The following is a 15,257-nucleotide window of genomic DNA, read 5'->3' on the forward strand; positions in this document are numbered from 1 at the left end:
TTTGAACAAAACCGAGTTGGGTAGGTGCTACTATTTAGGTGTATCTAATGGGCTTTTTATGGGTTTTTTGAAAAATAAACAATGAGGTCCAAACAATTTAAAAAGTTCAACAAATTAATGGACTATATACACTATTCGTTTTTACTATAAACTACTGTGCAAAACTTGGTGAACAAACACACGACGCCGCGGCGCTGGTCACTTTAAGAACTACAGAAAATATTAGCACTCGAGAGATTTGAGATCGACGAAGTGTATAAATTTGAAACGAAAGTCGAAAAATATGAAGTAGTAATGGCCGTTGAGCAAAGAAATTGCGCAATTATTGGAGTGGTGGCAAATTGCACCGGGACAACTGCCAATTATTACTAGAAACTCCAGTGCAAGTTTATACATGAACAAAAACTTATTAATAAATAATACTTTGACCAAACACTTACAAAGATGCAATCACATTTTTTCTTCATGCTTTACAACTTCAATTTGATACACCTAAATAGTAGATAAATAATAGTTCAATTAATAATAAAAAAATCGTTCTAATTCGTTCATTCTTTTTCCATCACAACTTAACGTTTTGAACTAAAAGTTCTTAATGGATTTCATAAAATACATACATATTTAAAAAATTTATTCAACCATATATTCATCTATCAAGGTAGCAGGCCCGACCATAGGCCTTAACTAACCACCTTCATAAAAGTATTTTGCTTAATACTACGACTTCCGACTCCATCCTTACGTCCAAACTCTATGACACTAGAAACTTGATCATTAACATTCGAAACAGAAGCATTCAGTACGTCAGACTTCCATTGAAATTGTTTAATAATGCTTTTTGGATATAGGCATATGTAAGTCGATTGTTAATTTCAAATTTTTAGTACTTGCTTTAAACTTGATTGGCCTTCTTCCTGTTAATAAGACTGAGTTCCCTTTTGTTCTAAGGTACTTACACTTCTAATATTTGGCTTTTTGTAGATTATTTATGTGATTTTTAATATGCCAAATAGTTTTTTGCTATAAACATGTTACTTTTTCCTTTTTCCTTAGTTGTTGTACTCTAGATATCCAACTCATATCTCTATATAAGTAGGATACGGGGACACAGCTATTTAAAAATAAACATAGTACTTAGATATCATATACTTGATGAGAAAGATTTTCTATTAAAGTCTTAAACCAACAACCATCATACAACACCCATCTCTCGACATGTCTTGGACACCTAATACTTCTATATACCTCGTTTCCAACATCATTCAACTCTAAGACTTTTTCTCATACTTTTCACATTAAAACAACATTCCTCGGACTTCAAATACTTCACAAACTCCTATTCTTAAAACTCGGAATATTTTTCCGACACCTTCTCAACCTTATTATTCTCGGTGGATTCCATGACACACATTCTAATACTTGCATTATCCCAAATTATCCATCAATGATTTTATACTGCGTAGGAGGACAAGAAGCAGCTGTGAAAGCTCTCTCCTTGCTAGGCTATAGCGATTGACTTCTTCCTGCTTGCGGCTTCTTACTTACTTACTTAAGCCCTTCACAGGTAAACTTTTGGTTCTCAATTATTTTTTATGATATAGATGTTGAATCAAATATTACATATCTAATTGAATTCCTCTAAATTTTTTCATTATATAGAATAGAAGATATTGAATTAAGGCTACAGAAAGAGAAAAACAAACGGTTAAGGTAAACAAATTTTTATTTTTACATCTGCTTCAATTTTATTTATTAGTTAGAATGAAAGCATTACTTCAGTGCCAGATTGTCTTTCACCAAGGAACAGTTGCCTGTTGGATGCATTACTTCATGAGTCACAAGCTTTAAGTGGCACGAAGAATTAGTCATCTGAGAAGAGCTCAAGTTCATGTGTAGTCACACCTGGTGACATAGTAGACAGTTCTACACCGAACTCGTGAGACGTAATGGGAAGAATATGGTGATCCTATTTCTTCATTTTTGTCGCTCATTTGCATCGGTTTTCAATGAGAGTACTCTGTTAGTGGAAACTCATTCGATCTAACCCCGCTCCCCGAGGGTTGTTTGCGCGCGCGTTTTATCTTTTTTGTTTGTTGAATGGTTAAATTCTACTACGTTTCTATCGGCGGTGCTAATAATAATTCTGATTGATGCTTTTCTGCGGGGTTTGGAATAAAGATGTAACCGGTTGATCATGATATGAGTCCCGATGAAAAGAAGTAAATACCAACTCGGAGTATTATCACATACGATGCTTTACTTGATCTTTGCTTTGGTCCGAACAGAGTTATGAATGTGCCAAGGACCAATCAATCCTGACTGATGCTATATCAACATTAATTGGAGAAGATATTTGTGGTGATTACAAGTCAAAGTTTACTGAATCTTCTTCACTAAGTCAAGGATGGGGTTCTTCTTTTTGGAATAGCTTGCCTGCGGTCTGTCAAAGGTTACTTTTTTCCCTCCAAATATGTTGTGGTGTATGAAATGGAAAACTTATTGGTTGCATTTACATGGAACAATTCAGCAGTATTGTTTTGTTAACTATGAATGGATGACTGAGTGACTCTCTTTTTGGTTATTGCACTACTGGATTTGTGTTGTAGAATATCTCATACTCTACTTCCTTTTCTTTCATCGTAGTATATAACATATTTTACTTTTCACAATAGTAAAAGGTGCTCCCTGTCTCCCTGACCTTTACAAAGTTTGGCTAAAGATTGTGATCGTCAACCATAAGTTTTCATGTGTAGAAGTGGTTATCGGGTGTATGCAGTGGTCTAGGAGTTATAGGTGATAGTAGAAATTGCATGTCAACTGGTGTGAATGCTTCTTTTGCCGTATATTCAAATGACTCTGAAAGGACTTGCTTATTGTCATAAGAAATGGGTCTTGCATATGTAATGTATAAATACTGCTGAATTGATGAAGAAAATGCCGGAGATGCTATTAGATTACAAGAAGCGCAGATGGGCAAAGAAGATGAAAGAGGAGGATGCAAAAAACTGAATTTCTCCTTGGTGGAAATACTCTCATTCAGTTCTCCTTTTAAACTCATTTTTGTATTAAAATTTTTGTATGTAACACCCGTTGAATTTCTGAATAAGGTCGCATTACCTCGCCAGAAATGCTATTGTAGAAATATTATTATGAATCTTATCGCTTAATTAAGATGTTCCGGGAACTCGAGAAAGTGGTTGAAGTTCTGCTTGAATGATCCTCATCCATCACATATTGTACCTTCACATTTTGTGTCGACGCCTCTTCTCTGTAAAAGCCCAAAACCAAAAGGTATTGCCATCGATGAACTGGATTTTCCAATTATGACTTACCAAATGTACCCAACACCTAAAGGTATTGCCATCAGATAAATTGGATTTTCTCAATTTAGACTTACTAAAGTGTAAGTGTAACATTTAATCTTATTTTTTTCTTTGAATGATATATTCTTTACAACATTTGTCTTTCTCATCAAAAGTCAACAATGCATTTGATCACCAAAAGGAAGTACAAAGAAGTTACAAGAATCATTTGCTATAGGGCTTGGAAAATAGTCGGCAATTCGGCATGCCAATTTTATTTTTTATTTATTTTTTCCTTGAAGCGGACATTGATCATTGTAGTTTACTACTCACGCAGACTACGGAAAAGTTTAAGTCGCGCGTTCCTTAGGACCATGCTGATTCTTCAACGCGTACATCATCTAATGTTTTTCGTTAGTGACAATGTAACAAAAGAACTTCACCATTGGGAGCGATGTGAGTGACGTTTGAGGCGATCAACTTCACAAGTGGTGTTAGTGCAAATGAGTTGTAACTAGACAATTCCGTTCTAAACACATGCCTAGAACTTAAATTTTTTATACCCCATTCTTATTTTTTGATGATTTATTCATTTTATCATTTATCTTTTTATGAATTGAAATTGACAAAAAAGCTTATTATGAAATGCTAACTATCATTGTTTGTGTTGAATTGATTGGGGTCTAAATGTATGTGACAATGGAACCAAATCGAACAGTTTAGCGACACATTTAATTGACCTTTTCACCTATGAGTAAAGTAATAGGTAATCTAAATTTTCAGTAAAATAGGTGTTTGACATGTGTCAAATATGGCAGCTCTAAATGAGGCATTGATTGCGGAAGTCTAGCGACTGAAGCTGGCTACAACACAATTGGGTTGAGAAGTACACAATTCTAGCTTTGCTCAAGAATTATCCATGAACCCCGGATGTTTCCAAAAGAATAAAAGATCAAGACTAACAAAGCTTAACATGTTTCAATTGAAGCCGCATCAACAACAAATGTCACCTCAGCCACAAGAACAACAGCAGCAGAACAACAACTCGGTCACAAAGCATGAGTCGGAGCAATAGAATTATTGAAAGGGAGTTTTTTTTTTTTGTAATACTCATAAAATGGTACCTTGGATGCACCAATGGTCGCTCACCGCTTTTCATGCACCCACTTAACTGTCTCGAAGTTTAGCGGCACATTTAATTGACATTTTCACCTATGAGTAAACTAATAGGTAATCTAAATTTTCAGTAAAATAGGTGTTTGACGTGTGTCAAATATGGCAGCTCTAAATGAGGCATTGACTGCGGAAGTCTAGCGACTGAAGCTGGCTACAACACAACATCCCATAATAACATATGGTTTTGCAGTATTTTTCTAAGTCACTTCAAGTACATGATACATTGAAGCAATCCTTAGATTATTTCGGGCAATAGCAAAATTTAGTGTCTAAATATATGTAGTTATGAACATCATTTACAATGGAATTTCCCAATATGAAATCTATCCCGTGAATTAGAATGTATAAACCCTTCAAACAAAGTATACATATATTATAAGCAATGAATCATTAGCTATTAATATACATATATTATTTATTCAAATAGACTTTAGGCTTTTAAGTCATTAGCTATCTATATAGCAAGTCCGGCCATAGGCCGGGCCAAATGGCTAGTGAGAATAAAAAGTCACCGATAATATCAGAACCAACAATTTTTAACCCATTCGTACCATCTTCAATCCTGAAGAAATACAAAAACCACGGAAAGATGTTGCTAAAGTGGTTGTTGAAACCAAAGATGTGCCCGAAGGTGAGTCAACAAGATTTGGACGTCGTTTAGAATTTCAAATGTTAACAAAACTGGAAATTGGAATTTACCTCCACTTCTATGTTTTGATAAACATTATCTCAATCAACTTGTTTCATTTATACATGCAGTAGAAGAAGTGTAGAGTTTAGACGATGAAGTTGAAGTTGAATTGGTGGGGCGAGTATATTGATGTTACATGCACTTGCAGAGTTGCAGGAAGAACAAAAAGGGGAAGAAAAGGATGGTCTTTGTCACGTGTGTAGTGTATTCTCTCATTTTTAACTTTGTGTGTTGACTTTTTAGTAAAAAAAAAAAACAGCTTGAAATTGTCAGCAACTCAGTAAGTGTTTTTGTCTATGAAGTGGGTAAGCAAGTGATATGTTTTGCTACTCATTCTATATTTCGTAGTATAAAAATTAAATATGTATTTATTTTTGCTAAAGAAAAATTAAATATGTATATAATAATATAAAACCGATTAAATCGCTGATTAACCGATTAATCGCATATCGTTCTTAGACTGATTACTTCTGAATACCGATTTTAATTGCTTAGATTGAATGTACTCTCTGGTTGTGATTTCTTCGTTCTCATAAGTAGATGAGTGGATGCATATAATTTCTTATGAATGAATGTACGTGAATGTGGTTAGCATGATATGATGGATAGGGTGGTATGACATGAATGTTAATATTGGCGATATATTATGTCATATTATGTATATCCATGATGGTTGCAGTGAGAGTAAAATAAATGTAGATTTTTAAGGATTACATTTGGGAAATCTAATTTTGTTTTGCAGGCGGGTAGGGTTTATTAACTTTTTATACAGAGACGTTATCCTACCCTAACATGTAAGCGGTTATAAGTAAAAAATTTAAATTAATTTACGAGATAATGGGATTGAAATCTTATTTGGGAAGAAACTACACGCCATTTTGGAAAACGAAACTATCTTGTCTTCCAAGTTGAAATGGTTGGCAATGTTATATTTATTTATTTGGGAGATGGAATGTAGTAGTGTATATTTTATTTTAGTCTTACTCATACCAGCAAATTTAATTTGCTGACCTATGTTTGCTTTGTTTTGCAACGTGAGTGTGTTCTTGAAAACATAGATGGTAGAATGCAGTGGATGACAACGTTTGATTTGGATTCGCTTTTGGAGCTTTACTGGTTTAATTAGTTTTTTGAAGTGGAAAGTTTTGATTTGAAACAGATGTAATAGAGTTGGTTAGCATTTTTTTCATTTGTGAATTAAGAGTTGTTCTTTTGGTTTTAATTTGATCTCATTTTTTTCTATATCGTGTTTAGTAATGGGTTATTAGGGTTTCGTTTCATCCTGGGTTTTCAGAAGATGGAATAGGGTGTGGATAATTCCCTATTTTTAATTTTCTGGAAATTTAGGATGTGACAACTCGCGTATGGAATGATGATAAATAAATCACAAGGACAATCAGTCAAGTACGTTGGGATAGATCTACGGACACCTATTTTCAGTCATGGACAATTATATGTGGCCATCTCAAGATGCACATCATCAAAAATAATTAGTGTCATCCTTCCACCAGATACTTCTAATTGCACTACAAATATCGTGTATCCAGAAGTTTTATTGGAATAAACATATATGTCATCCTTATTTGCGGAAGTTGTGGTCTTTTGGTTACTTTACTTCATAATTTTGCAACTTAAATAATTTTATTTTCTTGGTGATTATTTTTAAAAGCTTCGTGACAAAGTCACGGGCAATTTCTAGTAACAATACAGAGCAGTGTGGGGCCCGTAGGGCTTCCATCCTACGCCTCTGAACCTGTTCTCTCTGCTTATGACGTGGACAATCTAAGCCATAAAGGCCCGTCTGCTGCTTTACACAACAACATCCGACCTCGTTGGATTTAATTTAATATAACTCTCCCGATCGTCTCTCTCTTCTCGCTCTCTTTAGCTTTTAGTTGTTGCCGCTCCCTCACTCTCTCTCTCTATCACATCTCTGCTCATAAAAAACCCAGTATATATCGTTTCAGGTCGAGCAACCTTCAACCTGAGTAATAGTTGATCCTGTCTAATCCTTCGTGGCGTGTAATGTGCATGTGGCCTAATTTCAAAAGTTTGCTTCTGTGGAGCCTACACATCCAATGCCAGCCCATAAGGTTAGTCATCTTTTAAATTGCTGATTTATGAGCCCATTCTCTGTATGTGAGTACGTCGGAAGTAGCTCTCCTAATCTATATTGATCTTTTGTCACATATGTGTCAAAATTTAGTGTTTTCAGTTTGAATATTGAACCCTCTGACTTTAGTTATGCAAAATTTAGTGTTTTCAGTTTGAATATTGAACAACATCAAATAGTGCTTCAACATCAAATCACCATAATACAAGGTATATGCCTGTTCTTATTGAAACATTGATCGTTATGTGAACCTTTGTCTAATTTGCTGACATGTTTGATATTATGTAGACAACAACAACTCCAAGATACCGTTCCATGTGATGTGAATGATGACATGACAGATGATGAAGATGATGTACTTCCTTCTAATGTTTTTAACCGTCCAATTGAACAAGGAAGTCACTCCTTAGGGGAAATGAATGTTCAATGTCCTTTATGCCATACACTTCATTGGAAAGACGAATGGTTGAGTAGATCGTCACTAACAAATCCTCAATTTGGGACTTGCTATTTGCAAGGGAAAATAAAAATGCCTCGATTGCAAACGTTGCCTACTGCCTTTAAAGCTTTGTTCGAGTGAGCTGATCGCAAGTCAAAGTCTTTTCAGAAGTACATGAGACAATACAATCATGCGTTCGCATTTACAAGTCTAGGTGTTGATGAAACGTGTCTTTGTTGGACGAGGTCCACGACCTTTCACTATACATGGAGAACTACGACACCGACCAGGAGCTCTTATTCCCGATCCAAGCAGACAAGCAACATACTCTCAACTATATATTTATGATCCAAGTGCAGCATTGGATATTCGACAGCTTCGGAATCCTAATCTGGATGTAGATGTTCTTAGGATCCTGCATGAAACTATGCTCCAATATAACTGTTTCTCATACATTTTCCTCCATGCATACGAGGTTCTTAGATCGGCTTCTGTTGGGAATGACGAAAATCTCCACGTCCATGCTTATTTACATTATAGTGCGGCCATTGACAAACGCCGCTACAACTTGCCATCAGCGGATGAGATTGCTGTTATTTTACCCGGAGATGGCAGTGAGCGGGATAGTATGCGAGACATTGTGATTTATCTTAAAGGGGGAACTGAATTTGTTCATATCAGTGAATGTCATCCAGCTTACTTACCTTTGCACTACGTGTTAATGTTTCCTCATGGGGAGCTTGGGTGGTCACCAGACCTGAGGCGTTCAGACCCCTCAACTTCAACCACCACTGATGAATGCCTCACACAAATGGACTTCTATTCTTACCTACTATTTCAGTGCCCCAACGAATATTCTGCTATTCTACGAGGGAAAAAACTGTTTCAGGAATTCTTAGTTGATGCATGGGCTGCCACTGAACAAAACTAATTGTGGTACTACATATTTAGGCAAGATGTTCTTTGTGTTGAATTATATCAAAATCTCACTGATGTCCCAGCAGAAACCTTAAATCCATAGCAAGTTGGAAGACGTGTAGTTCTACCGGCATCATACGTCGGCAGTCCAAGGCATATGTTTGAGATATTCCAGGACTCAATGGATATAACTCGCTTCAACAACCATCCAGATATATTCCTCACAATGACTACGAACCCGCACTAGGAGGAAGTTATTAATGCCTTGCAGAAGAACCAAACTACTACTGATCGGCCAGAAGTGGTAGCCCGTGTGTTTGAACTAAAGCGAAAAGACTTAATAAGAGAGATCAGAGACAAGGGTGTGCTTGGTATTGTTGTTGCACATGTTTACACAATTGAATTTCAGAAACGTGGTCTACCACATATGCACGCCCTTATTTATCTTCGACACCAAGACAAAATTCGTGTGCTGCTTTCGGGTTGACCGCATTGTTTTGTCTTTGAATTTCCGATCCGGATCTCGAACTGAATTGTTCCAAGATGTTATCGATGTATGGTTCATGGACCATGTGGCTTAAAAATCCAAGTTGCCTATATATGGTAAATAGGTGCTGCAAAAAATCTGTATCCCGTGCTTTTTGAAAAGATCACGACCATGGATAAGAATCGATATCCTATCTACCATCGTCGCGGACACGGCAAGAAATATTATGTTAGAGGGCATGACGTTGATAATAGGGATGTCGTTCCATACGATCCCTACCTTTCTAAGATGTTCGATTGCCATATTAATGTCGAAGTTTGTGCCGGGATACATTGTGTCAAATACATTCACAAGTACATATTCAAAGGACACGACAGGACAACAGTGGTGTTCGATTACTTGGATGAGATCCAACAATATTTAGATGCACGATATATCGGGCCACCTGAAGCGGTTTGGAGGTTGTTCGGGTTTTCTCTTCACCAAGAGAAGCCGTATGTTATGAGATTAGCACTTTATCTCCCTGGAATGCATCGAGTAGTTTACAATCCTAATGAATCAATGGATGATATTCTCTTAAGGGCTCAACAACAAAAGTCAACTATAACTGCATTTTTCGAGCAATGTGCTTCAGATCCTAATGCACGAGGGCTTACATATCAAGAATTTTCAGAACATTATGTTTGGAGTAAAAGGTGGCATAGATGGACAAAAATGACTCAAGCACCTGCTATTAGCAGAATGTACTTTGCAAGTCCTAACTATGGTGAGCGGTTTTATTTGCAGTTACTTCTAACTGTTGTGAAAAGTCCGCAATCCTTTGATGATCTAAAGAGAATTGGAGATGGTCCTCCGCTTCCTACTTTCAAAGAAACGTGTGTTATGCGTGGACTTCTTGAAGACGACAGAGAATGGGTGCAATGTTTACAAGAAGTTGCAATCATACAAACTAGGTATCAACTTCGTTGACTTTTCTGTATTATTCTCACAGAGTGCAATCCGGTACAACCCGAAGCATTATGGAATGGATTTTGTGAAACCATTTGTGATGACCTTCCACACAAGCTTCAAACCACGTTCTTCATTCCTCATCCTATAGGCCCAAGTACAAGTTTATGGCTTATTTCTCCTAAATGATATTATCTTCGAGTCAGGTGGTAGAACTCTTGCTCATTTTCCTACAATGCCGCTCCCAGTTAGAAATTGGAGCTTAGTTGTTGGAACAAACTTATATGGGAGCAAAGGCAATTTCAATTTGGCCCACACACTGAAGAGGCACACGCTAATGCCATCCACTTAAATGTTGAGCAACACTTTGCATATAGTGAAGTGACAGATTCAGTAGCTCATAATAGCGGACGACTATTTTTCTTGAATGGAGCAGCCAGAACAGGAAAAACTTTTGTTTACAACTCCATTGCTGCTACGTGTCGTACTCAAGGACACATTGCTATTATGGTGGCTTCATCTGGAATAGCTTCTTTACTATTGGCAGGTGGTCGAACTGCTCACTCAACCTTTTGCATCCCATTAGATATTATAAATAATTCTGTATGTGGGTTCAGTAAGTGTTCCCCACAAGCAGAATTATTCAGAGCAGCTAACCTAATCATATGGGATGAGGTCCCGATGCAAAACAAGTTATGTTTGGAAGTTGTTGATCGCACACTTCGTGATATTCGAGACAATGATAACCCATTTAGGGGAATTACTGTAGTCCTTGGTGGTGACTTCCGTCAATGCTTACCAGTTATACCTAGAGCAGTCTGAGAGCAAATTGTTCGTGCTTGCTTGAGATGCTCTTTTCTTTGGAATCACGTCAATGTTCTCACTCTCGTACAAAACATGCGATTAGAGCGTGACAATTATGAGAATTTACTATTTGCAGAGTTCTTAACGAAGGTATGAACATTTATGTACTAATTTATAACATTTCTCTCTATTATAATTCTCATAATATTCTATTTCACATTTTATTCCTTCAGGTTGGAAACGATCCTGAAGCGGTTATTGAGCTACCCTCAACGATCCATCATTGCATAAATCTTCAGGATCTGATTTCTATTACTTATCCTCATTTGGATGCAACTTCCATTGTCACCCCTGACTATTTAACTGAGCGGACAATTATTTCTGCGAGAAATGATGATGTCAATGTCATTAATGCAGCAGCTTTACGTATGTTCCCAGGAGAAACTACGATTTTTCTGGCTACTGACAAGTTGGATGAGGCGGATGCAAATAATCCAAGAAATATTAATCAGTATCCAAATGAGTACCTAAACTCACTTGATCCCACTGATCTGCCACCATTTCGACTCAAGCTAAAAGATGGTTGTCTAATAATGTTGCTGCGCAATATTGTCCCCAGAGATAGGTTATGCAACGGGACTCAATTGATGGTGTTGCAATGCCAACCCCACGTTATCTGGGCCCAAATTCTTACAGGTGAAAAATCGGGTAACCGTGTATTTATTCCAAAGATCTATTTGTCTCCATCCTCTTCATGTTTTCCTTTCAATATGACAAGAAGACAATTTCCAATCCGTTTGGCTTATTCCATGACTATAAATAAATCACAAGGACAATCCGTGAAGTTTGTGGGAATCGATCTTCGAACTGAAGTTTTCAGCCATGGCCAGTTATATGTGGCATTATCAAAGTGCACTTCCCAAGAGCCCGCATAAATGTTCTTTTCTCGCCTCCAAACGCTGAAAAAACTTACTTCAAATGTTGTATACCCTGAAGTCTTGCTTTAAGCATTTCTCAGGTCAGTGCACAAGTAGTTTCTTTTCCTAATTATTAGTTTTATTTTCTTTTCATGGTTGTTTAAATTTACTTATTTAGCACGTGATAGAAACACTCTTTATACACGTTTATTGATTTCAGTTACTTATTTTCTTAAGTTCGAGGTCCACAGTCCAAAGTCTGAAGTCCGAAGACCCAAGTCCAAAGTCCAAAGTCCAACGTCCGTATAGTCGTACGTTTTAGTCAAGTTACCTTACTCACGTGGGTTTGGTAGGATAGGTCGAGTAAGGGATCGTCCAAACCTTAGGGCTCGGAAAAGATTCACAACTGGAATTACAACTTTTGGTGAGTAGGATTTTAGGTTTTTTAGTTGGATTTAATTAAATTAACGGTAGTGCAATTAATGTAAATTACTACGGTGATTTTGATGTAGGTAAACAAAGATGGAGAAATAGGGAGAGAGTTAATCATGCTCATGCAAGAATCATTTTTCAACAGTTTACTATCACATCACTACATCTCTAATTCGTCTCGTGTTCGGAGACGACGTCGAGTATTGATCCCTAGCGCATGCCCACATCTCTAGGTCGCATTGCACTAGCATAAGGAGTTTAACTAATATCTCATCTCTGGTATATTATTTCAGCTCCTGGCTTGATTTCATCAATTTGGACAAATTGGAAAGTCAGTTCGACACTGCAGAGTCGCGAGACATTTTGGGTCGCGCACGAGACTATTCTGGAGCATCAGCACTCCAAATTGGTACAGTCTCAGTCATTTTGGGACCGGATGTCTAATCTATGCCTAAATCCTAAGTAGTGATTCTAGAATATTAACGAGCCAATCCAGATTTTCACACGAGCAGCATAACCCTCCCCCTAAGGGGGGGGATTAGCTCATGGTCATTGAAGGAATAATAAAACTTGTTGTATACATTAAGTAAATAAATGCAGGACAAGAATTACACTAGAAAAGAAATGACTGTTATTAAGGGTAAAATGACTTACAGTATTTAAGCTGCTGGAATGAAAATGACGGAATGTAAGTGCTGAATTAAAACTAACTACTGCTAAGCGGAAGCTAGAGCATAAAATGCTGAAGGGAAAATAATGAAGGCTACCCCCTCATATATATAGGCGGAAGACCCTTCACGTGAAATCCTAACAATTAATCAGGTTTGTTTGTTACCTAATTGAAAAGTTCAAAACTTTGAGAATCAAAGTTTTGTTTTAACCGTATTAAATTTTGTCCTTTAGCTTATAAGGTTTTGTCTTTATATGTTTTATTTTCGTCTTTTAGCCCAATTCAATTCAAACATTGAATTGGTACGTGGCTTTCCTCTTGCAAGGTGGCACCAAATTGAACCCATCACTTGCCACCTGCCTATGCTGACTCGTCATGCCTTTGGGCCCGCAGAGTGGGTCGGGGGCGGCCGATTTTGGCGTTTTACGACTTTCGTCGTCTAGCAGAGTTCGCCGCCTCGTCGCTATGGCAGTTTCACTAGACAACGTCGGCATCTAAATTTATCTGATTTGAGCTTCGGAAGTTTGCTGCTTCTTTATATGTGGACCCGTTCTGCACTGGTTTTGTTCTTTTGGAAACTTCGGCTCTAGTCAGGCTTTGTTGGGCTTCACGGGGGTTGAGTGGGAATCTTCAAATATTCCAATATTCCCATGCTTCGATGCATGTTTTATCATTATATTCATTTTAATTGCGGAAACCTGCAAAAGTACGAAAATATAATTATTACATGATTATTAAACACATAATCGACCAAAATGCTATGTCTCGGGGGTTTAATATTACAGTTTTGGGTGCTTATCACACCACCCCTAAAAGACTCTTTGCTTGTCCTCAAGCAAAGAAGAGACATTAAAATAATAAGTGGTCAAAAATGTGTTGTCCTAAGCTAAATCTCATTTCGCAGAGTGCGGTTACATTGACCGTATGCAACAAGGTCTTGAACCACTAGGAATTCCCTAGTGGACGAGTTATAGCCTCGTGAGAGTTTTCCAAAGAAGATACTCACAAACTTCATTTATACTACAACGACTTAGTAACAAAGGCTTGTTTCCTTAATTAATCTCAGGTATCTAGACATCTCACTAGCGGGGGAAACAAGGATTTAATTCTTTCAAATTTCAAGTTAATATATATACAATAATCTAAACATCTACGTATGAGCATGCATATAGTGATCTTATAATGAAATGTACAAGCGTGGTCAATTTTCGGATCATTTGGATAAATGGCCCTTAAGTAGGTTCTCACAGTGTGTGTCGTAAAACACAATTTCTCTCTTATTTTTCCACTCAAGCTTTTCTATCTCCCAGTAAGTGGGCACACGTTTCCTTACATACTCAATGACAAATGAGGAGGCCGAGGTCGAGAAGTCACAACTACTACTTATTATCATACTATCCTACTCCTAATCGAGCTAGAGGTCTTTATTAGGTGTTATGGGGTTTATGTGGTAGTGTAAAAGAAACTGGAATGGAAAAATTAAAAATGATAAGTATGAGAGAATAAGGTCTTGAGATATTTATACTAGAGAATCCCTATTTTTCTTCCCTCGCTTCTAACATGGGTTTCCATACTTGGATTTTTCAAGCTTTTGTATTCCCTTTTGATTTGATTTTTGGGGAATTCTAATCTTGATATTTCTTTTGATTTTTGGAAACATATTTCTATTTTTTTTTTTTTCTTTTTTTTTTTTCTCAAACAGTAACCGATTTTGATTTGTGACAAGGTTTTTCTCTTCATTTTTCTGCACTTCATCCTATTTCTCATACTCATCATCTAGGCAGGCTTATTTATTTGTGGTTACTAGATGGGTAATGATTTTTGGTGAAGTAGAAAGGATTAATGAAAGGTTGATGGGGGCTTAACTAGCGGTAAATTTTTGTTTTACAGTGTGAATTTTTGGCTATATCAATCCAAAGAAGGCCTAAATTCTCGATAGGATTTGGGTAGTGATCAAGTAAGTAGGCGTGTGAACTTCTCTATTCGGAAGAACTACTCCTCCTGGTCATTACTCATATATCACACATTTTGAGGCTTTTGGTTAGATTCTTACAGGATATGGAAACTAAGTTGTCTAAATGTGGGTCCTTAAACTTACCGCGTGTACATTAAATGATAGTCAATGCATGAATGCTCATGAAAAGATGTACAAACTATTGCATAATGATTAAATTAAGTTTCTAAAAACAAGTCCTAATTTCGATGCTAGGGTGAGATTTCTAAATATTTTTCATCATAGAAAGGGAAAGAATTTGTCACTAAACACGTTTATTTAGATATCAAGTAAACTATATACAACTATGCATGCCTAATTTTTGCAAAAGGTTCTCACCAATTCCCCAAACAAATGGACATCGTGG

At 36.8% G+C, this 15,257-nt stretch overlaps 2 protein-coding genes across 2 annotated transcripts; both read left to right on the forward strand.

Moving 5' to 3' along the window:
* The first annotated feature begins 7,941 nt into the window (after window positions 1-7,941).
* On the forward strand, window positions 7,942-8,652 carry LOC147506394 (uncharacterized). The gene has a single exon (XM_086605758.1). It carries the CDS (start codon window positions 7,942-7,944, stop codon window positions 8,650-8,652), a length of 711 nt encoding a protein of 236 aa, XP_086461884.1.
* Window positions 8,653-9,414: 762 nt separating this feature from the next.
* Window positions 9,415-10,896, forward strand: LOC147506395 (uncharacterized). Its single transcript, XM_086605759.1, has 2 exons — window positions 9,415-10,079; window positions 10,371-10,896. Exons 1-2 carry the CDS (start codon window positions 9,415-9,417, stop codon window positions 10,894-10,896), a joined length of 1,191 nt encoding a protein of 396 aa, XP_086461885.1.
* Window positions 10,897-15,257: the final 4,361 nt, after the last annotated feature.

This window comes from Coptis chinensis, chromosome 4 (genome assembly GCF_015680905.1).
Source record: "Coptis chinensis isolate HL-2020 chromosome 4, ASM1568090v1, whole genome shotgun sequence".
Classification (NCBI taxonomy): Eukaryota; Viridiplantae; Streptophyta; class Magnoliopsida; order Ranunculales; family Ranunculaceae; genus Coptis; species Coptis chinensis.